Source organism: Podarcis vaucheri (genome assembly GCF_965113315.1).
Source record: "Podarcis vaucheri genome assembly, chromosome: 10".
Classification (NCBI taxonomy): domain Eukaryota; kingdom Metazoa; phylum Chordata; class Lepidosauria; order Squamata; family Lacertidae; genus Podarcis; species Podarcis vaucheri.
Genome location: NC_138748.1, coordinates 32795700 through 32822140, shown reverse-complemented (window position 1 = coordinate 32822140; position 26441 = coordinate 32795700). Strand labels below are relative to the sequence as shown.

The window sequence follows — 26441 nt, the reverse complement described above, 5'->3', positions numbered from 1 at the left end:
CAAATGGGCCTTAGAAAGCACTGCAAATAACAAGGCCAGTGGAAGTGATGGTATTCAAGCTGAACTGTTTAAAATTTTAAAAGATGATGCTGTTAAGGTGCTACACTCAATATGCCAGCAAGTTTGGAAAACTCAGCAGTGGCCAGAGGATTGGAGAAGATCAGTCTACATTCCAATCCCAAAGAAAGGCAGTGCCAAAGAATGCTCCAACTACCGCACAATTTCACTCATTTCACATGCTAGCAAGGTTATGCTTAAAATTCTACAAGGAAGGCTCAAGCAGTATGTGGACCGAGAACTCCCAGAAGTGCAAGCTGGATTTAGAAGAGGCAGAGGAACCAGAGACCAAATTGCAAACATGCGCTGGATTATGGAGAAAGCCAGAGAGTTCCAGAAAGACATCTACTTCTGCTTCATTGACTATGCAAAAGCCTTTGACTGTGTTGACCACAGCAAACTATGGCAAGTTCTTAAAGAAATGGGAGTGCCTGATCACCTCATCTGTCTCCTGCGAAATCTCTATGTGGGACAAGAAGCTACAGTTAGAACTGGATATGGAACAACTGATTGGTTCCAAATTGGGAAAGGAGTACGGCAAGGCTGTATATTGTCTCCCTGCTTATTTAACTTATATGCAGAATTCATCATGCGAAAGGCTGGGCTGGATGAATCCCAAGCCGGAATTAAGATTGCCGGAGAAATATCAACAACCTCAGATATGCAGATGACACAACCTTGATGGCAGAAAGTGAAGAGGAATTAAAGAACCTTTTAATGAGGGTGAAAGAGGAGAGCGCAAAATATGGTCTGAAGCTCAACATCAAAAAAACGAAGATCATGGCCACTGGGCCCATCACCTCCTGGCAAATAGATGGGGAAGAAATGGAGGCAGTGAGAGATTTTACTTTCTTGGGCTCCATGATCAGTGCAGATGGTGACAGCAGTCACGAAATTAAAAGACGCCTGCTCCTTGGGAGAAAGGCGATGGCAAACCTAGACAACATCTTAAAAAGCAGAGACATCACCTTGCCAACAAAGGTCCGTATAGTAAAAGCCATGGTTTTCCCAGTAGTGATGTATGGAAGTGAGAGCTGGACCATAAAGAAGGCTGATCGCCGAAGAATTGATGCTTTTGAATTATGGTGCTGGAGGAGACTCTTGAGAGTCCCATGAACTGCAAGAAGATCAAACCTCTCCATTCTGAAGGAAATCAGCCCTGAGTGCTCACTGGAAGGACAGATCGTGAAGCTGAGGCTCCAATACTTTGGCCACCTCATGAGAAGAGAGGACTCCCTGGAGAAGACCCTGATGTTGGGAAAGATGGAGGGCACAAGGAGAAGGGGACGACAGAGAATGAGATGGTTGGATGGTGTTCTTGAAGCTACTAGCATGAGTTTGATCAAACTGCGGGAGGCAGTGGAGGACAGAAGTGCCTGGCGTGCTCTGGTCCATGGGGTCACGAAGAGTCGGACACGACTAAACGACTAAACAACAACAACAATAAAAACAGGACAGGGCTAGAAATTATGGTATCACTATAAATTAAATAAAGGGAACAATTGAATTGAATCAGAACAAGATTGAAATTTCCACAGGCCTCAAGCTTGAAAAGGATTGAGATAATTTAACTCCCACGTTTCTTTTTAATACTGATCATGCCAAAAAGCTTCAAGACTGAAGTGCTTAACAATATTAGGGATGCTTGAGAAATTAGTTTCCTGTGAATGTGACATGACCTTATCTCCACCATGTGGACTGATGCGTAGATTGGAATGTAAGTATCCGCTGAATGTTGCTCTCTGCTCAAAAATCATGCCAACATGCATTTGACCATGCACACTTCAGAATAAAATATGTTTAGAATTCCAGACACTGAGATACAGTATGCATTTATCTACATATTTTGTCATGATATACGTTTTATAAGCGTATATGATCACCCCGTCCCCCCCCATTGCTGCTATTTAAAGTAGAAAAAAATAAGTACGAAAGGCAAGACTACACATTTATTGTTTCCTATGTGTACATAATTTGGTTTGGAATAAACCAAGCTAATTTGGAAAACAAAGCAAAGATTTGGGAAAAGGAAGTGTTAAATAGTGATTACTCCATAGAAAACCACCAGTTATGTTTGCCCAACTACTGTACATAATTTAATTATTTAGATCACTTTTCCAGTTAGCTAAAAGGGATTTATAGCATGGATTTATGCTATTTAGTTTCACAGTATGTCAAAGAAAATACTCTTTCTGTATATGTAGCTAATGGTTTCAATTTGGAGCCCGTGACACAATAAAATAATCTGAGAATAATAGTTTGAAAAGAAATTGTAGCAGCATTTTTAAGTCCTGAAAGCAGAGATTATGGAACATTCTGCTTTTACACATTAAATCATATTTGTATATGGCTTTGCGAATCAGTGACTAGCTTCACCAAGAACCTACAAGGACTACCAGTTCAGTCTTCAAAATATTAGACTTGCATAGAGGGGCAGGAGTGTGCATTCGAGGAAACTCCATCCTCAATTCCCCAGCACCACAAACATAATAAGACATTCATGCCTCATCAGGATTTTCAGTTGTGTGGAGGTTTCTAAGCATCTTCCATCAAACACACACAGAAGTATCTCTCAATTTTTAAATTCAATGCACAAAGCTCTGAGAGAAGCCGTCACTGAAGGGGGAAATTAGGGCAGCGCTTATATTTGAAACCATTTTTTAGGATCCACTTTGTTCAGGAAAAGGTTTTCTTTTTCAGGTTCAGCAACTCTGCAGATTGGGTTATGGAAAATGTCTGCAGGTTGCTCTAATTTAATAGCCAAGTGTCCCTGTAGCACTGCATATGGTATTCTAAACCCCATTCCCCATTATTTATTTATTTATTTATCTACTGCAAATTTATTCTTACAGTAGTAGTAATGGGACTGATTTTGGCAAATGACAATATTAATCTTTAAGGGAAGCTTTTGATGCAAGGTTAATTGTACAGCTACTCAGCACAAACAGCATGGATTATAAATATGAAACTTATAAATTATTATGAGATCTGAAGTATTTTGAAGATTCTCTTATGGCATAAAGGAACAATCAAATTATGGATAGTCATGCAAATTAGAACCAACTGTTTTCCTTTAAGTCCTTTGTTGCTCTCCTGATATATACTACCAGTATATATCTTGCTACTGTTTATTTTTAAAGCCCACGATTAACCTAGCAATCAAAATGCATTACCTCTAAAGTATTATTAAGATTCCTTTACATCAGTAATTATTATGTTGGGTAACAAACATGATGTAACAGGTTCTCCTTCAATGTCTAAAGCGGGGTTGTCAACCTGGTCCCTGCCGCCCACTAGTGGGCGTTTCAGGATTCTAGGGTGGGCGGTGGGGGGTTCTATGGCACAAGCTGAATCCTCCTTCCACTGAGCACTGGTGGGCGGTAAGGAAACGTTACCATCAAGAAAGATGCATTAGTGGGCGGTAGGTATAAAAAGGTTGACTACCCCTGGTCTAAACGATGCTCCATAGGCATCAAATTCTCTTAATTATGAGGTGGATCATAAACCATATTGAGTCCTACCACTACCCAAAATAGGTAGAGAATAACAGCTTGAACGCGATGATAAGTAATGAAGATGAAATGTTAATATTGCTTTAAAGAAACATCCTTAGAGAAAGATACCACAATAAAACTTGCTTGGTACAGAAATTTGCAATGCCTATGTGAATTAATTCCTCCCCCACATCTAACTGAGCACTGGTGCTCATTCAATGACATCTACTCCCACCTTGTGGTAAAGCTGCTGCACATTACTTTTTTAAAATGTTCTATTTTCCTGACCCCTGAGATGGGGGGGGGGAATATTTCAGTGACTGAATATATGCAAGAATGATATTCCTGAAAGCAGAAGGTATATAATTTACCACAAGTGCAGAAGAGATGCTGCAAGTATCATCCTTGATGCAGGATGCTTTAAGACTACATTCAAAACTGAGCCATCACCGAGTGTCAGATTTCATGAAGTTCCCACTGCTTAGGACTGAAATCTACGCCCAAAAAACAGCTGCAGAAAATTTATATATATCCAACTGCAGCTCAAAACGTTAGACATCTTTTGCCAGAAATAAAAGGATCCTCAGAGCCCAATTGAAAACTCAACAATTATATTCTACTTATATTTCAGAATTAGTATTTTAAACATTTCATCTTTTTTTCCTGACTTGTGTAGAACCTTTACAGATTTGTATGCTCAGTAAGCCTGCCATCCATTCAAACACTTACCTTTTTCATTTCCATTTGCATATTGTGGAGGCTTGTTTTTGTCAATGCTATTAAAGCTCTGACTTCTCCGATTTAAATTTGAGGCTCCCTGGACTTTGGTACTGCTGCCTGCAGCTGGCACCCTTGAGGGCCCGGGAAGCCTAGAATAGCACAGTCAGAAATGAATTTCTTGCAAGTGCATATGAGACAGTTAACTTTTCAGTTGCAGAATAAATTCACAGAGCTGATCAACAATGGTTTTAAGGAAGGTAATGACAATGAACAGCAACATAATTAATGGTTAGTTAGACCATGGACAAAAGGAACACCTTAAACGGAACAAAAGAGGGAAAATATGATATATACAGTCAGAGACAAACATATAAGGATCCTTTGCATTTTCCATTTACACTGCAAAAAAGATTCACCCATGTTTTTCCAGGAGCCATACAACTGTTTTATTCAAATATTTCAGTTCCATATATTTCTAGGATAAATATAACAAAGCTAAAACAACCCATGGAATACAGTTTAGTGGAAATATATACTCTAAACACGGTTTTGTAAATAAGCACTGTACTCCACGAGTGCTTTATTTCTTCTTTTGTTCCAGAAACTCAGATATCTGCAGAAGGCATTAGATGGTAAGATGAGAAATTCAACATTTTACATTGCTCACATCTTCATTACTTCAAATGAAAACTCTTGAATTAAAGGGATCTGCTCAGGCTACATATTTCACTTGTTGGTATTTGCTGCCACCATCTGAAATATCCTGGGTATCAGAGTTAACAATAAAGATGCCACTCTCTGCAATAAGTACAGACTCACATTGTAATTATTTTGATTTGATTGTCTGGTGTGGAGATTAAGCAGTGTTGCGTTGTCTTACAAGCTGCCAATAAAAATAATTTGCTCTAGTTCAATGCACACAGTTGGTACCTCAACAGACTTAAGGACAGGTTAAATCAGGATTGTGAATGTTACCTAGAAGTAGGTGTTACTAGTTTAGGATATTTCAAACATTTGCATTGTGAAATGCTAATAGCTGCCACAGGGGGAGAATAGAGAGAAAATGCAAGAAGAAAATGAAAGGGGGCATTTGTTTAAGAAAGGGCTTTGCTTACTATAGTGGCACATCAAGAGAGCATATTTCAATATAAAACTGCAGTTGTTTAACCACTATATCTCTATCTATGCAGGTCACCACTTTGTGAAGTAGGTAACTGGAAAATTGCGATGTTAGATGTCTAATAATCCATGTTACTTTTTAATTTATTCTGGCTGTTGGCCTGTTCCTTTGGAGTCTGCACTGTCAGCAAATCTAAGCATACAAAACTTTATCATGGCCTATAAAATCCAGGTAAGACTGGGGCACTGTTAGTGAGTGGTTCCCTAGACCTCTGAGGGCACCGGTGCATAACTTAGGGGTACTTTGCTGTCAGCTTTGACTGGGGTCCCAGCTGTGCCCCTATCTGGATGGGGATAGCCTAACACCTGTTGTTTATGCTCAAGTAACCGCTAGGTTAGATTACTGCAACACTTTATATACAGGGCTTTTTTCAGCTGGAAGTCACTGGAACTCAGTTCCAGCACCTCTCAGGTGGGTGCCATTGCCATTATAAGAGAACAAGGGAGGCATTCATGGTGAGTTCTGGCACCTCCTTTTCTAGAAAACTAGCACTGGATATGAAGGGCTACCTCTGAAAATGGGTTGGAAACTTCAACTGGTGCATAAGTTGGCAGTGAAATTGTTCATCGAGGGAAGACAGTTTGATTAAATTACACTTATCCTGGCCCAACTGCAGTAGCTGCCAGTTAGTATTCAGGACCAATTCATAGTGCTGCTTTTGACCAATGAAGCCTTCATGGCTCAGGACTGAAATATTTCCAGGACCGCCTGTCCCCATATGGCCCACCTCAACCCAACCCTGCAATATTCACTTGAAACCCTTCTTCATGTGCCTCCTCCATGAGAGGTTTGGAGGGTGGCAACACCAGAACAACCATTTTCTGTGTTGCCCCCCCCCTGGAATGGTGTCCCCAGGGAGGCTCACTTGGCACCCTCATTACATACCTTTAGATACCGCCAGGCAAAAATGTTTCTCTAGAACCAGGCCTTTGGCTGATCTATGGGCTTTTAAATGTGTTTGTGGGAGGGATGTTATTGGCTTGTTTATGTTTTATTGTGTATTTTGGGTTCTCATTTTATATTGTGAACCACTCTGTGATCTTCAGATGAAGCGTGGTATACAAATTCAATTAACAACAACAACAACAACAAATCTATGGCTACTGATCCAGTCAATTTACAAATACAGTGGTGCCCCGCAAGACGAATGCCTCGCAAGATGGAAAACCCGCTAGACGAAAGGGTTTTCCGTTTTGGAGGCGCTTCGCAAAATGAATTTCTCTATGGGCTTCCTTCGCAAGACGAAAGCCCATAGGGAAATCTCCGGGACAGCGGGGAAGCGCAGCGCGTCTTCCCCACTGTCCTCGGACCTCCTCCGAAGGCTGGCAGTGGGGCGGAAAGCCCTTCTCCCCACGCCAGCCTTTGGAAGGCTCCTCCGAAGGCTGGCGGTGGGGAGAAAAGCCCTTCTCCCGCGCCAGCCTTCGGATGGCTGTCCTGAAGACTTGCGGTGGGAGGAGGGTTTTCCTTCCCACCGCCAACATTCAGAATGCTGTTCTGAATGTTGGCGGTGGGGAGGAAAAACCCTCCTCCCACCGCAAGCCCTGGGAACAGAGGAGAAGCGCTGCGACCCTTCCCCTCTGTTCCCGTACCTGTCCTGAAGGCTTACGGTGGGGAGAAAAGCTCTTCTCCCCGCGCCAGCCTTCGGAAGGCTGCTCCGAAGGCTTGCGGTGGGGAGAAAAGCCCTTCTCCGCACCGCCAGCCTGGCAAGCGGTTTCCATAGGAACGCATTAATTGATTTTCAATGCATTCCTATGGGAAACCGTGCTTCGCAAGACGAAAAACTCGCAAGAAGAAAAAACTTGCAGAATGAATTAATTTCGTCTTGCGAGGCACCACTGTATACAAAAATGCATGTTTAAATTCAGTTGCTTGTACAGTGGTACCTCGGGTTAAGAACTTAATTCATTCTGGAGGTCTGTTCTTAACCTGAGGTACCACTTTAGCTAATGGGGCCTCCCACCACCGCCACATGATTTCTGTTCTTATCCTGAAGCAAAGTTCTTAACTTGAGGTACTATTTCTGGGTTAGCGGAGTCTGTAACCTAAAGCGTCTGTAACCTGAAGTGTCTGCAACCCGAGGTACCACTGTATTAATAACCATATTTCTCAGGTACTTCCCTCCCTATATTCCAGTTAAGAAAATGAGGCGGGAAACAGCCCAAAAGGGCCTTTGTAATACTTAAAAACAGATCTCAAGGCTATTGCCTCTCTCTCTCTCTCTCTCTCTCTCTCTCTCTCTCTCTCACACACACACACACACACACACACACACACAAAATCATTCCATTTCCAGTCATTCTCCCACAGAATCATTTAAGCAACAAAGGAAATGCAAAGTATAAAGGAACAGGTAATTCACAAGGAACATACTTCTGGTCAAAAATGTACAAACACTGTTATAAATTTATATCATTAGACAAGAAACAGTTGTTAGAGCCCAGACATGATGAATTGTGAAGGAGACAAGAGAGCCTACAATAAATGCAGACTGAAAACCTATGACCACAGGTGCACAACAACTGTGCTTTGGTATAGCTCATTCCAGGCTATCACCAGCAGTTCAGCTTACAATAGAAAACTGATGCCATACATTGGATTACACAGCTGATAGTTCATTGTTAGCAATGAACTGCAAAGCAAATAATGTGAACAGTTTCATTTTTTAACTACACATAATCAACACGGACTGAACAAAACAAGAGGAGCTAGGAGTCCTCCTTTAGGAAGTAAATGCACAGATTTTAGTGTTTATAATAGAGAAGTCACAATCAATGGCGGAGGTAGAACAGGCAATCAACATGCAAGCCATCTAAGACTAAGATTTTGTTTCATTTAAAGACAATTCATTGTTTCAATTCATTTAATTCCTAGCTCCACACAAACAAAAGTTGTCCCTAACAGTAGAAATTTCACACAATACTTTATTAAATACATTTCAGGCTGAAGCAGTGCTAATTCTTCTACCCAAGTGGTTCTTAAACTATTTTCATAGGAAGCTGTAGCACTGAGTCAGACCTTATAATTCAGTATCATCTACACTGGCTAGCAATGGCTGAGAGCTTCAGAATATTTACTAGCCCTGCCTGGAAACTCCATGTGCTTTTACCACTGTGTTACAGCCCTTCCTGTCAGGGCTCCCTCAATGAAAAGACTGATAAAGGCATAAATACTCACTCATTGCTTTTCTGGTCTTACTATACTACCCTTGCAGTGCCCAGGCTGCATGTGATATCCACATTCTAGGGTTCAGCTTACATAAAATGAGCAGCAGACCCCAATCTCTACACTAGCAATGAGGAACATAGGCAAGAATGGTCTGCACTAGACAGATTCTGACAATAACTTATGAGATGTTTTAAGTGGCAGTCTAATCAATGCAATAAAGAAGGGATCCAAAAGGTGAAGTTTGAGCATTATTGTTCTAATCCTTTCCCACACTAACAACCCTCCTGAACATGCTTACATTTTAAAATTTACAGTTGTTTTCCACCAAGATAAACAGTATCATACAGTTCAATTTCTGCTCTATTGAGCTGGGCCAATAAACTGAGAAACTGATTAGTAGAATTTATACTCACTCGTGAACCAAATTATGGGAGCAGACAGACATAACCTGAATACAGAGCTTGCAGTGGTGCTGTGATGTCACAACTGAGCCAATATATGTCCTTGACTACTACACCCCTTTTTTGATCATTCACTCGCTGCTAGCCTTCTTCAGCTGATTAAAAGCCACAAAGCTTTATTTAGCCAAGTACCTGAAATGGGATGCTTCCCAGCTCAGGCACCCAAGTGCATGATAGGTTGTTAATTTTTTTCCAGACAGGCAGAGGAGGCACAGCAGAAGTTGGCAAAGAGTAAGGGGCAATGTGGGTAGGAATGACAGTGTGGATTTCATTCTATGATTCTCTATCAACAGTTCAGACGCAAAGTTTCCCCTGTGGCAGAGCTAAATAATATGCTTCAAGTCTGTCTCTAGTCTGTGTGTTGAGCAAGAAGCATAAGAGCACTAAAATCCCTCTAGAAACTTGACAGCTCATTTAAATCAATTATTTTACATACGGTATGCTAAGTTGCAACACACAGATATCCCTACAGCTATTATACAAAGCTGTTATTTTTGCAGTCTTGGGCAAGGCTTTTCCACTGGCCAACTAAAAATTATGCAAAGCTTGCATTTAAAAGATATGGTGATAAAGGGTTGAATGTCTACTGTGGTTTAAAGAATAAAATGCCAGTGGGCAGTGACTCCATTAAGTATCACTAGCAAGCAATAAATTAGAGATGTTAACTGACCTAGAAGGCTTTTTTTGACTGGTTGCAATTCCACTGTGATTAGACTGAGTTGCATATCTGGCTGTCAGACTGTATGAGAAGAAACAGAGAAATTGAATTAACGAAAATTTTTTTTTTTTGAATATGCATAAAAAGCAAAAACTTACCACCAAATGATGACTTAATGTTATGAAAATAGAACATGGATAGAAAACAAATTAATCAAAGAATGCATTAAATGTAATGATTATACCATGAGTTTTCAAAGTACGGACTATGTTGTAATGCAAGGCATTGTAAACTGTCCCATCCACAGTTTCCCAGAGTGGTAAAACCTATGGGAGTAAGATGTGGGAAAGGAATTGGACTGGACAGACTGGTGCAATGTGTGTACTAAGAAACCTCTATTATCTGTATTTCCTAAGACTAAAGAAATAACATTTAAGATCTTACACAGGTGGTACTTGACACCCCAGAGGTGCAACAGAAACAGTTCTCTATTTTCACCACACTGTTGAAGGAAATGTCGCTAGGCTGGAGCCTTCTACCATATGTGGTGGTTATTAGAAGCTATACACATGGTTTAAAAGACATTCTTACAAGAGGTTACTCAACAGTCTTTGCACCCAATTAGCTCTGTTAGCCATTTTTGATGGGGAGAACAGGAACATTTCAATTGGCATTCAGTTGCACACAACTGGAAGAATTTCGACAATTTATCTAAAGACTGTGGGCGCCAACAAATCTGGTCAATTGTTCCTATAGAGAGATTTACCAAACAAGCTTTAGATGGAAAAAAGACAATGATTTTATTGAGTTTTGGTAGGCATGTATTGCTTGTGTGAATAAGAATAAGTAAAACTCACAACTGCCAGCCCCACATGGTAATCTCTGGCAGAATGTTCTTGTTTAAGTCTTGCTTTTTTTTTATTCAGGAGAATCAAAAGGAGAAAGGAGTGAGTGGGGGACTGGAGATACTACTTTTGTTTCTGTAATATTGTTCTTTATGTTGACCATGGTAAACTGTCAACATTCTAGCTGGGTTAAAACTCAAGATGTATCATTGCTGAGCAAACTCAGAGCTTATTGCAGATGCAAATACTGGCACTGAACTTTGCAGTAGATGCCATAAAATTTTATCTAAGCATCCACTTTCAACACTAATTGAGGGTATCATCTTTGCTGAAGAAAGCCATTATTTATTGGGATGGGAAACTTGTGGCTTCCAGATGTTCTTGGACTCCAACCTCAATCAGCTCCAACCAGCAGGGCCAGTAGTTATGGATGATGGGAGCTTTAATCCAGCAACATCTGGTGGGCTGCAGTTTGCCCATTCCTGCTTCACAAGGACACCCAAAAGTATTAATGGGGACCATGTGTTACCGTCAAACTTCATTAAAAAGCACATTAAAGATTTTATACAGCATTTTAGGGCTGTTTTACTAAAATCAACTTTTTGTGTGAGAAGAACTAACCAGAATGACATTGTGTAGCAGACAAATCTACTTTCTCATTATATTATGACACATTGGTCCCACTGTTACTGTTCAACACTACTGGCTGGGAAACATGGACACAATGACGATGTGTTCTGTAAGCACAGCCTATGCTAGAAACATGCATAGCAATGATGCACAAAATGAAAATCAAAGGAAGGTGCTGGTGTTAGTAAAGAACATAGCATGGTTAATTCTAAGAGGTGATGATAGTGACAAGTGATGTGATTTGGGCAGGAATATATGACAAGGGATGTAACTAGACCACTTATAACTTTGTGAAACTGTTGCTGGACTGTTTCACTTATTACAGTTGGGAATCACAAGACTGAATCCTTCATGCCACAGGTGCCTGACTTTTCCCGTTACACAAGTGAGAGCTTGCAAGAACGCACAATGGGGGGGGGATGCAGAATGGGAAGAACGCAATAAGGTGGTGCAGAGCTGGGCTTCATCTAGATTGCACAGCTAGTATTAACAGCATAAGAGAAAACACTACTGCAATCCAGGGATTTGGAACCAAGTTCACATATACTGATTAGTGATGCTGTTGAAACTCAGCATTTGTCCATTTGGAAGTCAAATTCCATTTGTTCATAATTCCTGAATGTAACGTAATTCCAATGAACTACGTCAAAGTCTCTCTGGCAGACTAGGAAGCATACTTCTTGCCAGTAGTGGCTGGTGAGGCACTGTGGGTAGGACAGTTTTGTTGACTTCACTTCCCAATGCTGCACATCACTGTCATCACCAAGAGGGAGGTTGATATGGCAGCAGCAGTGGAGCCACTCTGACGCTCCTGCCATTACACCTGCACTGTGCTGAACTCCCCATCTATGGCATGCTCATCCCCTTCTCAGTAACTGGCCTCAACATGCAACATTGGGAAGCCAAATCAGCAAACCATTCCAGTCTGTGCCACCCTGCCGACTGCTACTGGTTCTTGCCACCCACTTTCAAAGCAGGGCTAGAAATGCCCCTGGAAATGGTTCAATGTGATCAAATAGCATTATTTATTTTTCAGGGAACATGCAGAGGAAGAAAGACTGTCCACATGGACCTATGGAGGCAACTATTTTACGCACACAGCCCAATTAAGCATCAGGAAATAAATGTTACATTATGACGTAAGTGCCATTTCCAGGGACATTTCTGGGCCTACTTTTAAATTATGTGCTCCCTAGTCTCCTAAAGGGGGATTCTACATTTAAAGAAGTTAAATAAAATGGTTTAAAAGCACTCAGACAGCCTCACAATACTGCAAGTTTAAATTTGAAGATACTTCAACATTTTGAACTATCAAAAGAACTATTGGCAAAGTTGTAATGTTGGATTTGTTACTTGGCAAGAAAATTACCCTTTTTGATTAAGCAAGTTCACCCTTCACACTAATATTGAGGGGTGAACTCTGGAAACTGTCAGAGAAAGAGAAATCAATGGGCATGGTCAAAGTTTTGTCTGGACTTTGTTAATTTTTCCCAGCAGCAGCATGAGATGGTAATATGGAGTGGAGATAAGGGGTGAATAGGAGAGGCAAGGCTGACAACTTGGAACAGCATTCACTTTGAGGCTATGCTTGCCTGTTGGAAAAGTGAAACAAGTAAAAAGGGCTGCAATTTTGGTGTAAGCCAAATCACTTGGCATTATGAATATAAAAATGATGACTATTAGTTTCTATGTGATAGGCTGGCATTATTCCCCAGTCTCTTCCTGGAAGCAAGAATGGTTCTATGTGGAAAATGAAAAAAGTACTTTGAGTGACTCACAAAGGCAGCTAGCTACTTACTGAAAAGTGACTTGAGGGAGAAAAAGTTTAGATTGCAGTGCAATAGACTACTCATTTCATCAACAGACACCACTAAACTCATGTCATCAAGAATCATAAGGGAAGAATACTAGCCTGTGGTGAATACTAAAGCTAATAGTGAAGCCTGCGATTTATTATTGAAGCCTTGGGTAATAAAGCAAATAGTCCTTTATTGGATTAAAAACAGGTTGCAAAGCAATGCAGATATGCCAATGATCTGAAAAGTCAAATATGTTGTTAATTGTAGGAGCAATTTTGTCTTATATGGGAAGAAAATCCCCAAACTAACCATAAAGCTCAAAAAAACTTAAGCATATTATTTTTCTCTTTTAATTTCCAACACTTTTAATGAGATCTCACATGCATAGCTTATATAAAAGTGATACAATATGAAAATATTATGCACTGTAAAAACTACACCAACCTAGATATGGTTATGTCACTGAGGGAAAAATATATGGCAAGGGACAGTATTCAAAACAAAATAATAAGAATGCATACCATTACCAGATCTGCATGTGAACTCGTATCTTACATTCATGTTCACAGAACAATTATACTGAAGACAACTGAGTGCCACAGAGTTTATCGCAAGAAACAGGAATGCTTTAGAAATGCCAACATTGTCCTGCTTACTTGGCAAAATTAGCAAGAGCCAAAATGCACAAACTGGTGGAGGCAGAGTAAAATTGCTTTGCTTATCTTGCACATGACAGTTGTTGATCTCAACACAGTCCAGCATTCACAGCAACCAACTAAATGCCTAGCCAAGACATGAGGAAAAGAGCCCTCTGTTGTAAGGCCATTACTTTACCTAGCTCCATATTGTCTACACAACTGCTTGGCAGTGGCTCTTCAGGGTTTCAAATAGTCATCCCTTCCCAGCCCCTGCCTAGGGAAGCCAGGAATTGGCTACAGCCTCTGTCCTGCTGGATAAATTTGTCTACAAGTAACATCCTCCAAACAGTCAAGTTTGTAACAGTATTTATGCACACAGTCATAATTGTAATCCTAGTAGTTATTTTGTTTATTTAACATGTGCATGTTGAGGTGTAGGAACCTGTGCCCCCACCCAAAAAATGTAAAGGTTCCAAGCTTTCAGCAACCCCAGGTAGTATTGACAACAGTCATGGATAATGGGGGCTGTAGTCTGTCAACATCTGGTTGGGTTTCCTACTGCATTCGACTCCTTCCTTAAAGACTACAACATCAGAACCGGTCAGTACCAGTCAGTACAATGTACTTGGATATGTTAGACATATTGGACAAAGTCCACCACAAAAGGCTCCTAGGGAAACTCATGGGACAGAATGAAAATGGACTGAGACCTTAAAAGTTAATAACCAAAATTAGGAAACAAAGAGTAGGCAGAGGGGACCCAGTACCCTTAATCTTTGACCTCTATCCATGCTGGCTGAGGCTGATGGGAGCTAGATTCCAACATCTGGAGAGCCACAGGTAGTCCACCCATGATAAAAGCAATTCACTCAATGAACTTAATCTATAAATACGGAAATTTGTTATTTCTTTTTACTATCCAGCAGGTGAGGTGGTAGATGTGCTGAATCACTGTGATAATGGGCTGGATGAGGATCAATTCACTCAATCAATCAATTAAAAAAAAGCTCATACCAGACGAAGCAGAGATGCTGGTAGTTCCTCCCGATACAAACAGCATGCAGTAAATAAAAAATGAACTTTAGCTATGGTTCATGACTTGTCTGGAGCAAGCCAAGGTATGACACTGGGCTTGGACATAATGCTAAACCAAACTATGGCTTGGCTCTGAAAAGAGCAGCAGGAGGAAGACTAAGGAAGGGGCAAACAACTGTGAATTTTGCTCCATGCAGTTGTATGTTTGCTCATTTAGTCATGGTTTGTCCTAGTGTTACATGTGAACCCGGCTGTTGATTGGCTTCAAAAAAACTCACAAGAACTGCTAGTCCTGTGAGAGTCATTATTCCCTTTGCTTTTTTTGTGTGAAAGAGCAAAGTAAAACATTACCCACAGAAAACCAGCCATAGTGAAAAATGGCCTTAAGTACCAACCAGCCAAATATATTTGCTTTTCTAAAGTAACACAGGGTGAACTTTAATGAATTAAGCAAATCCATCTGGCTGTCAAGCTGCGACCACTATTTCTATATGTGATAATGTTGGTTTGCCTGCATTTAGGAATTTTGCTGACAGCTTCTTGAAATCAGTTACCGACTAATCCACAAATGGGACAGAACTTTCATCTGCATGTGTTTTCCCTTAGCATCTGGGTGGTTGAAAGATCATCGCCATGGCAAGCTTAGATATATGCTGCAATGATGAAACACACTAGCAAAATATATCATAAAATATAATATAATCATTGTTGCCATGCATTTCTGCTGACAGGTATAAATAAGGCCATCAGTGCTGTGACCTTTGTGTATGTGTAAAATAAACGAAAATGAATCCGTGACTAACTCACAAGTGAAATGTTGAAAAAGAGAATTCAGCAGAAGTGTTCAATATAACTATTTTCATTCCTTTCTCAGAAACAAAGGCTTATTGGTGGCCAAAATGTCTCTCTTGTAAAACACCCTTTCCTTTCATATTTATCTTGATGGATTTGGGGCGGTCAACATTATATCCTCCAGATGTTGCTAAACTACAACTCCTATCATCCCTGACTCCTTGACATCCTTTGCAGTCTAAGGAAGATGGGAGTTGTACTGCAACAACTCCTTGACAACCACAGCAATATTAACAGCCTGGATATAAAGAAGGTTCCTCACTGGAAAGATACAAAGCTACTCAGATGCAGATTAATATGCTAACTTCCTCTCATTGCACCTTCTTTGAACATGCAAAGTGTGAATTTATTCACACATCTCTGAAGAAACATCATATGTTAGCTCCACTGGCATCTGAACAAAAATAAGCCCCTACTTTGCACATTTCACGGGGAAACTGAATAATTCATGCATCCTCTCTGTTTTACCATCCAAGACACAGGCATAGGCAAACTTGGCCCTCCAGATGTTTTGGGACTACAACTCCCAGCATCCCTAGCTAACAGGACCAGTGGTCAGGGATGATGGGAATTGTAGTCCCAAAACATCTGGAGGGCCAAGTTTGCCTATGTCTGATCCAAGTTCTCCTTAGTGCATCAGACAAAGTGATCTCCCCCCCACCCCCAGCCTTTGGAAAGTGCACATTCTTCTCAGTGGAGAACTTCCCATATGCTTGTCAGCCTCTACAAAGATCTACACTGATCAAGGGCCAAGCAAAGGCTAATTACTCTGATTAATGTTTTTACAATCTACACTCCCTCACAGAGAAAAATAACCATAGTGCCAGGCCACATTTTACCCTATTTTATTGGACCATGAGGAATGGCTCAATAGATCTTCATATTCCAATACATCAAGATCAGTGTGAGACATCTTTTTACTGTGCACTCTTAAAGTTACAGTCATTACATTAAATGATTCTACCTGATGAAAGGTATTCAAAGTAACATAAGGAATCTCAATGTTCCTTTTATCTTTTTGGGGGGAGGGCAGGGAATACACCTCAAACAATGCAACTCTAATTATAATACTGTATACCAAGTACAACTATTTTCAGCAATGTCCACTATGAATACTATACATGCACATTCATGCACAAATTAAGACAAACTATCTGCAAATGTTAGGATGACGGAAAACAATTCAATTTTTGGGAAATGATTCAGTTCATATCCAAGCCAATCACAATTCAGCCTCGCTTATCCTCCAAACCCTCCTCTGTATCTCTTGAACCCATCCCAACTACCCTTAATCACCCCACCCTGCAACCCTTTCATCTTCCTTTTAAAACACGCTTACCAACTAGGCCAGATGTGGCAATGCTGCTCCAGCCACAGTAAAAGGGAGGAGGGTTTCTTCCTCCCACTTGGCCCCAGCCTCTTGCAAAGAACCCTTGCCCCTTGGGAAACTACACTGACTGCAATGTAAATACTACCCAATGTAGTTATTGCAATATTATAGTGTCATGAGCCGCAAAGCACTTTTCCTAATGATTTTAAGCCTCATTGGGAAAACAGTGCATACCTGTTGCTAACTATCCCACTGTAGATTGCATTTCAAGAGCTAAAACAGAAAAAAGGAACGAGTGAGAAACACTTTTTAATTCAACTCCTTACTCTTCAAAAGCACTAAAAAGAAGATGAGTGAAAAATTTACACAAAGCAACATGTTGTATTCAATTAAATATATATCACAAAATGTGCAGATTTGTTCTAACCATGAATTATATTAAGTGTTATGAAGTGTATTCTTTGTTCATGCTTACCAAAGTCTAATCATCTCTGTGTTGTGTTACTATTCTTACAGAATGATTTAGAGAAATATGTTTCACTGTATAAATAAAATCCTGTTGATTATCCCCTGTTGATAATCCAGATTTGAATTTTCTAGACAGCACTAACAGTGATATAACAGAGTACTTTACAAGCCTAGGTCAGTAGACTTCCAGTTACCATTTATTATACCTTCTACGAACCATGTTCAGTAAACTAAAAGATAAATGCAATTTAGGAGTGTATTACTCCATTTATAAGAAAGCGTGTTCTCCTTCATGGAGAGCACGTGTTGCGGTGGGGGCCGCCAGGACACTCCAAAGTTGGGGGCGGGCTAATTGTTCATTGGCCACTGATGCGATTGGGGCTTCCCTTGTTGTTGGGAAGAAGTTAATGTTGCCATTTGTTGATTGACAGCCAGAAATGCTAAAACTCCTTGCACGAGGCTAGGGCTTCCTCTTTTCGACAGTGCATCAGATTGCCCATCTCCCCCGCCCTAGAATTAGGGTTGTTCGCTTTGACCTTGCTATGCCTGTCATGGGGTTGTCTGCTCTTGGGGCAGGGGCCTGGTAGGAATTTTGTCCATCTGGCTGATTGGCTGGGGCCATTTGGTTTTTGCCTACTGCATAGCAAATCGTCACAACTTGTAAGGTTGCGGTTAGGCATTGGTTTATGGTTTGGTTGGTTGAGGGGAAGTGGTTGAGTGCCTGCCCTTGGTAGGTTGAGTGCCTGCCCCTCTAATGCTGCTGCTGCGAGGGATTCTGTTAAAGGAATCGGGGGCTAACTATTGCTTGTCCACTCTGTCAAGGGGGCTCGGGCCATAGCAATGAGCTCCTGGTTGCATTTGGGGTGAGGGCAGGTTCCCTGCTCTGTGGTTACCCCCAAGTGTATTCCCCTATTCTGACTTTCGCATCGTGCGGAATGTCAGTCTGTCCCCCATGGTGAGGGCAGATAGTCGCAACCAATGCCTAAGGAACCACTCACAAATTTGTATTTCAATAAAGTTGTGGCCAAAATTATGCCAAAAATCTTAAACAAAAATTCTGTGTGATGTGTGAGTTATTGGGGTGGCCCTGGGGACCTCGACACGCAATGTAAACAAACAGTGCATATTATTCAGAAAAGTAATCTCTGGTGTGTTTTAAGAACTGGGTGCTTTCTTGCCCTACCTACACTCTGGTGTAGTGACAGCCCAGAGTACTTCCGTATTACACTATTTATGCCATAGTCATGCTATTCTGTGTAGTAAAAATAACTCTAGGAAGGGGAAGAATAGGCCTTATCCCTGTAATGTTTTCACAACAAACATTGCAACACACAAGAGTTAGAAGAATCCATACTCTTATTTCTTTACTCTGTATGTCATTTCACAAGTTGATCCCCTCAATGTGTAAGATATTTGTTTATAAATTAACAAGTTTCCCCAACTCCTCACGCCATATCATTCATGCCACTGTTATTGGGAACAACAGAGAAGTTAAAGTAACTGTTTGTGTGAATGCAACCTAAGGCTGCGATGCACACCTACTCCCCAGTCAAATTGAATTTAAGATTAATTCCTAAGTAGACAAGTATTTAGAATTGGTTTCTAAACAATTATTTCCCATTCAGGAGACCTTGAAAACCATTACAACATGGAAGCACTTTAATTGCATATTTTATCTGACCTACCTGGACTGCATATCTTGCTGTGTTTTGGGCTGGCCAATATCAGCAGGAGGTGGAGAATGAGAGACGTGCTGCTGTAGCTCTACCAAAGACTGATAGTACTGCTGTTGTTGGTGTTGCTGCTGTTTATAACGAGACAAACTGAAAAACAGCCCTAAAATGGCTTTCAAATTTCCATTCCTTATTTCTGAAAAAATGAAGAAAATATAAGAATTAGACTTCTGCTCTGCATGCTTTGAAGTTTCCACATCCTCTTCAACAGCAGACCCACAGACAATGCATTGTAGGAAGTTACCAAATGCAGGTCCTCATGTGCAAGGAGGTTAGTTAGAGGTTGCAAGTATAGCTAGTAAAGCTAGTTATGTTTTATCACTCCTCACATGGTGTCCTTCCTGCAGGAAGGCCCAACTGCTGCAGCTACAGACAGCTTACTACTCCAGAAAGGGGAAGAGGAGAGCTGACGTCTGGAACAGAGGGAGCCTACAAGAATCTGTAAAGGTGAGTCCGATCCATCTATAACTCATCGGAATTGTAGACAGTCACCCCACCACTCAAGTCTATTTCCAAGTTTCACCCCAGCAGAATTTGATCTCCATCAGTCTGAAGACTGGATGCTTTGGATAAGCAGATTCCAAAGGTTCTTCTATATGTCTGAAATGGTTTGCACCAGTCCAAGATGAGCTAGGTAAGCACTTCCTATTTCACCATGATACAATTTTTGAGGGCCCCCTATTTGACTCCCACAAGCAAGAGCAAGGAGAGTCAATATCTGGCTTCATCACAACCCTATGTGCTCTCATCCAGCACATACACAGTGAGGAGCTGGGCTTGGCTGTTCAACCTTAGCTCTGTCTCCCTATCTCCACACATGAGCACTCAGCTCAACTTGCCCCTCCACAGCCAACTTTTGCACCCAAAGGCATAGCAAGCAAGCAAGCAGGCTGAGTTCTAGAGGTGCAGCCCTATCTCTCTCCTTTTATAAATTAGCCTTTGCTACAGAAGCAGCTGCTGTTAATCTGTTTGATAATCTGAAGCCTTCTTTCCCCACCTGTGCTCCCATTCTGAAATTTATGAAGGTCACTAGTTCTGCTTCCCTAATAAATGTGTGTATGAAACCAAATTATGAACCTCTTATTTTTTATGATTAATATGTTATTAGAAGAATTTCATTTGTAAATAAAGTGGTCAAAGAAAAAAGGGGTGTGGAAAAAAGTGCAGGACGTAAACTGTAACGCAATTAGTATAATTAGCATCTACATTTCAAGCGGTTTGCAAAAATGGATAAAAAACAGACTTACATGAAAAATGCATTACAAGGCAGCTGCCTACATTTTCTTATACTGCCCAAACTGTATAATATAGTGTTTTAAACATTAGTATGAATCAAACTACATGTTATACTTGAAACACAGCAAGGTCCTGTGCCTCCCTGTTTTCCTTTAATGTGGGGCAGATCGTTATTGGGATTGTAATGTGCAGTGAGGGGGGGAGGTTCTCTCTTCCTCCCCTTCCCAGGCATGACCACCCTGACAATCATTGTCCAGGCAGCTACACAACTTATAAAAAAGTTCCCAATGGTATGAATCAGATCTTGTTTTCCTAAGCCTCGTAGCTACACAGGGAGCTAATCTGGGGTAGATAGGGGAGAATAGCTCAACAGACTAGGGATAAACTTCCCTCCCTACACAATGCAATCCATACAACAATTTGGCCTCCTCCGCTGGCAATGAAAGTTGTTGCTGTTTATTATGACCGCAGACCAATAAAATTACACAAATTACTCAAAAAAATGACACAAATAAAACATACAGCTAGTTAAAATGAAACATACAGCTAAATAAAGCTTTAAAATGAATACATCAAAATATCTCCCCCAAACAGCCAACATACAATCTTTTTGCAAACTTCTCAGCAATGTGGCTTTCAAAATTCCCTGAAAATGTGCTTTATAGAGGGAGAACCAGCCTCTCTCTCTACTTGTTATGCAAGTTCCTACGCAAAAGAACGTGAACAACAGACTCTATTGCTTCAGCTCCACAGAAACGCCAACCATTTGTTAACCAGAATCTTGTTGAATCATCCACTTAACAACACAGCAAACAGCACATTAAAATGAGCAAGCATAAATGCTTCCCTATACTCGGAGACAGGTATGAAGCTGACCCTTCCATAATATGAAGTGTCGTTAAGGAGCACCAGAGAACAAGATTCATTAGCTGCAGTTCTCAGCTAATAAGAGAAAAGCATGGCATGTAGCTGCATGCTATGCATTAATGTGTAAAGGGACCCCTGACCATTAGGTCCAGTCATGGCCGACTCTGCTTTCAGCGCGCCCGGCGCTCCGGGAAACAGGCTGCTATCCGCAGCCTAGACAGCCCTGCGGGAACTCCCGCAGAGCTGCCTAGGCTGCGGATGTCTTCCTGAAGGCTGGAGAGCGAGAGGGGTCGGTGCGCACCGACCCTTCTCACTCTCCAAGCTTCAGCGAAAGCCTGCATTCGCTACATAGGATGCACCCAGATTTCCCCTTCATTTTTGGAGGGGGAAAAGTGCGTCCTATGGGGCGAAAAATACAGTATTTTTATTTCTTTTATTTTTGAAATGTATGGAAAACATTTAACACACACACACTTCGCTTACAATAAAGGCAATTGTAAATATACTCTTAACATGGTTCCTGGCAAGTAAATCCTGTTCTCTCCAACAAGGCTTCCCTCTCAAGCATGTGTGCATAGCCTAAGGCTATGATTACAAGGAAGCTACTATCAAACAACGGACTTTAAAAATCCAGCTGTGACAGGAAAAACTATTACTTTTTTTTAAAGGCAGAATAAATGAGAAACACAACCCTGTATCATATACGTTTTGGAGCTTTTCTGGTTTTTTTGGGTTTTTTAAATTACAGAATTAGATAAAACCCTAATAAATTATATCATTCTATGGAAGGTTAGCCATTGCTTTTTAAGTATTTCCAAACAGACTAGCATCATTGATTGCTTAAAGGACACCTGGTTACTGGATGTTCTTCTAAGAACATTTATTAATGCCAGACTCTTGTAGGAAACATAAGAGGATTGATCAGGTAAGAGCAGCATCATGAATTGTTGTGTACAAAATACACAGGATTGTATCCAATACTGCGTAAGTGGTGTTCTTCTCATGCAATTGGACTTTTGCTTCCTCTCATCTCCTCTACTCTCCTGACATGCCCCCAAACCTGCTGTGGAGGTGAAAGTTTCATTGCACAAGTCTGTTGCATGGGATTGGATAAAAGCATTGGATAAAAACCACAGAATTCTATAGCAAAAGCAATACTAGCATATTGAATATACAGAAATCCTGCAAATTTCCTTCCCAGGACCAATCCTACTATTAGGCTGAATAAGGCAATTCCACACACCCACAGGAAGCAGATGCTGGGGGGCAGCAGCAGGGTGCCAGACATTATTCCTGAGCTCGCTTGCCATTTCCCTCTCTTGGAAGACAGAGCTGTGTGTGTTACACATGCTGTGAACCCCCTAAGCTAGCCTGTTATGTTCACTTCCCCATTCCCCATTACTGTTGAAGTAAGATTCAACAGCCAGCCTAGTCACTTTCTGTACATGGAACAGAATGGGTGCCATCTTGTCCTTTGTTCCTCAGGCAGCAAAACATTTTGGGCTGGGCATGATCCTATCTGATCTCAAATGCTACCTTAAAATATGGAAAACTCACATACTGTAGCTGTTCTTTTGATACTGACCATATATAGGCCTACTCAAGCTGAATTTGTGGTGTGGAATTTGTGAAGTGTGACTTTTAATACAAAATACAGAGCTTCATGTTGTAAAATACAACATTTATAAAATTGAGCAATTATTATATTAATTTATTAATAAGAACAACTTTGGGGAAAATATCAGATACCGTATTTTTCGCCCCATAGGACGTACTTTTTCCCCTCCAAAAATGAAGGGGAAATCTGGGTGCGTCCTATGGGGCGAATGCAGGCTTTCGCTGAAGCCTGGAGAGCGAGAGGGGTCGGTGCGCACCGACCCCTCCCGCTCTCCAGGCTTCAGGAAGCTATCCCAAGTCTTGCAAGCCCGGTGGGAGTACCCACAGGCTCACAAGGCTTGTGGGCAGCAGCCTGCAGCCCCGCGAGGTCCCACTGGGTGCGCGAGGCTTGGGGCGGCAGCCTGTCGCCCGAAGCACGGGGAGCCCTCCGGAGGGCTCCCTCTGCTTCAGGCGAGTGTCTGCAAGCCTCGCGCGCCCGGCAGGAGGTCCCACCGGGTGCGCGAGGCTTGAGGCGGCAGCCTGTCGCCCGAAGCACGGGGAGCCCTCCGGAGGGCTTCCCCTGCTTCGGGCAGGTGAGCGCAAGGCTTGGGGCGGCAGCCAGGGCTGGGGGGGATAATTTTTTTTAATTCATTTTTCCCCCAAAAAATGAGGTGCGTCCTATGGGCCAATGCGCCTTATAGGACGAAAAATACGGTATTTATATTTTGCATCTGCAGCATAAAGAGAAACAAACTGGTGACATAAACTGCAGTTAAATAGTTTGCAATTTGAATAATTATATATATTTATATTTCAAAATGGAGAAATACATTTGGGAAGTTTCTAAATATTTGCACCCTATTTCACACCAGTATATCAACTTTGCTCAGTACACAGACTTGGAACACTGGGAAGATACGGTACATACAGGCGTTTTTTTTCTAGAAAAAGAGGTGCTGGAACCAAAGTTGTTGAGTTTGCCCCACCGCTAAGGCAAAATAACATGAACTGCCACCTTACACCACTGACGGCCACGTCGCTCCAATCACCATGCCAGCTACCACCTCCAAAACACAGTCCCAAGTGCCATGCCGTGGAACAGCACCACAATGCCACAAAGGTGTTGGAATGCAACCAGTAAGTGACAGAATGCACAAAAGAGGTGCCAGAACTCAGTTCCGGTGACTTCTGGCTTTAAAAAAGTATGATGCCCTTCCAGGAACATCAAACAAATCTATATTCTCTGATGTGAATGAGGGGGACCTATTATACTATTAAAAAAAATGTTTCCCACTGAAGTTAACAGAATCTGTTTTCTTTTGAATACAGTTGAGAGAGAAAAACATTTCATCCATTTGATCTTTTCAACATTGCTCAGATATATGTCAAAAAACTAATTACTTAAATCTTCTCAAGAGATGGGAACTATTAAGATAGTTCTAACAACTACATCTTATGTTTCCTATAAAAGAGAAAATATAATTCAAAATTTATCAGTTTAGTCATCTATGCAAAAAAAAAATATGTCTTTCAACTCTACAATTCTATGATTTTTCTGACTTGGTTATATGTAGACTACTGATCATTTCTCAGTTTTTAAGAGCCACTGAACATGATGCTACTTTAGAATTAGTCGGGAAGATTCAGTATAATGTTATGTCATTAAGTGCAGCACGTAAGCCTGCACACACAAAAAGTGTTTTAACTTCCAATCTTAAAAATAGTAATTCTAAATCTATGTAGTTTTACTGACAGTATCAGACAAAGGCTGATATTCCCAGTAAATAACAAACTCCACAACCTGAGAAGATTCTGAAGCAAATGCTTGCAATTTCTGATCTGGCAAATTCTGATCTGGCAAATTCTGATGAGTTTTGCTAAAATGAGGTTTGCTCCTGACTTCAGTTGTCTGCACTATACAGTACAGTAAGTCACATATGCATTTTTCATTTTGTGCTTGTAGAAAGCATATTTCTAGCTATGAATCTTTAGGGAGAGGAAGAAATGGAGGCAAAGATATTCAAGGGGAAAGTGCTATTTTAAATAAATATTTCCCATAGGAAATGGGTTTTTTAAAGTGTTTTAATTTATGCCAAGAATTGTGTCAAACCAAAACTGTATTTCATAAGACAACTGCCGTATTTTTCACTCTATAAGACACACCAGACCATAAGATGCACCTAGTTTTTGGAGGAGGAAAACAAGAAAAAAAAGATTCTGCTTTTGCTGTGCAGTGATCCCTCCTGCTGTTCTGGCTTCTGGGATAGCTGCGCAGCCGGCATCTGCTCCATAAGACGCACACACATTTCCCCTTACTTTTTAGGAGGGAAAAAGTGAGTCTTATAGAGCAAAAAATACGGTAATATCTTTTCCAAAATAATATACTGCAAATCAAGTTTGAAGAAGTACCTTTCCAGAAGGTAATTCACTATCTCTGATGATGATGATGATGGCTTTTTCTTACCTTCCGCAGAAAGACCTTGGACATTTACTCCTCTGGCTGCCAGAAAGTTAAGGCAGACATCAACATTCTCAATCTGCAAAATGAACATGAAATAGCAAAGCAGTTAAAGGCTATTTTGCAAGATGGACTTGAATGCAGCAAAGGGAGGGGGAGAGAGATATGAATACTTTGCATTCATCACATACTCCAGTTCTTTAGTAAAGTTTAACAAGAATGATTACTGTTAATTGGTCAGCTGCTATAAAAGCTTTCATTGTCCACTTTGGTGCTTAAAAACAATTCATAAAGGCTTGATCCAGAATGGCACACTGACAAATCAGCAACCCACCTACTTACCATAAAACTGGATTCTGTATACAAAAATAAGCAACAATGGACAATACTGCAGCGTGTGTACAAAGTCGTGGGTGAACAGATGATTCAATGACAATGTGTCAAGAGCAAAATGGGGAAAATGGGTTGTAAAAAGTATGGGATAAGGTGTGATATCAGAAGATATTATTTACTAAGCTTTGTGAGCGAGCTTTGTATGTGTTATTATTTAAACTAAATTAAATAATGACAATACTTCTTCAGTAATATTATATGATTATAACCATTATCTCTTGAATTCCTTCATGTTAATCTGGGAAACCTGTTTCATTAACAATGGTTTGCGTGTGAAGACCCCCAAGACCTCCCAAAGAAAGACACAGTTGACACCAATATTAGTTTAAGGTTACTGGCATAATTTTGGCCACAACTTTATTGATTACTGAATGTGAGTGGTTCGCTTAGGCATTCATTCAACTAGCTGCACCTACACCTCTGGCAGGGCAGCACTGACAACTGGACACCAGCAGAAGTCAGTAAGGGTAAACAGACTGGGGGAGCATTGGTCCTACCACAGATGTAACCTCACCCCAAAATGCTCCTAGGTGCTGTGGCGTGGCCCTAACCCCTGGAAGGGGATCGGACAAAAGCATGGCCAGCGCCTGGATTCCTTTAAAAGAATACCCTATTGCACATTGGGAGGGGCAGGTGTGTCAACCTCCCCTCACCACACCTTGAACCAATGCTTAACCTCCAAACCTTACAAAGTTGTGACAATTTGCTACACAGAAGGTGAAACCCAAGTGGCACCAGCCAATCAGCCAAATGGGGAAATTCCTACTGGGCCCCTGCCCCAAACGCAGATGACCCACAACAGCATAGCAAGGTCAAAGCAAGACCC

The 26441-nt window shown here is 41.1% G+C and overlaps 1 protein-coding gene across 8 annotated transcripts in view; it reads right to left on the bottom strand.

Annotated features, from left to right (window-relative positions):
* The window catches only part of NAV3 (neuron navigator 3), a 459986-nt gene that overhangs the window by 131327 nt on the left and 302218 nt on the right, over positions 1–26441 (bottom strand). For 6 of the 8 annotated variants that reach the window (XM_082240711.1, XM_082240708.1, XM_082240709.1 and 3 more), the window contains exons 5-8: positions 25229–25301; positions 19018–19201; positions 9748–9816; positions 4281–4420 (exon numbers count right to left, since the gene is read on the bottom strand). In XM_082240711.1, the coding sequence (XP_082096837.1) occupies positions 4281–4420; positions 9748–9816; positions 19018–19201; positions 25229–25301 (466 nt within the window). The remainder of the gene's footprint in view (positions 1–4280; positions 4421–9747; positions 9817–19017; positions 19202–25228; positions 25302–26441) is intronic. The other 2 variants (XM_082240713.1, XM_082240716.1) reach the window with 1 other exon arrangement.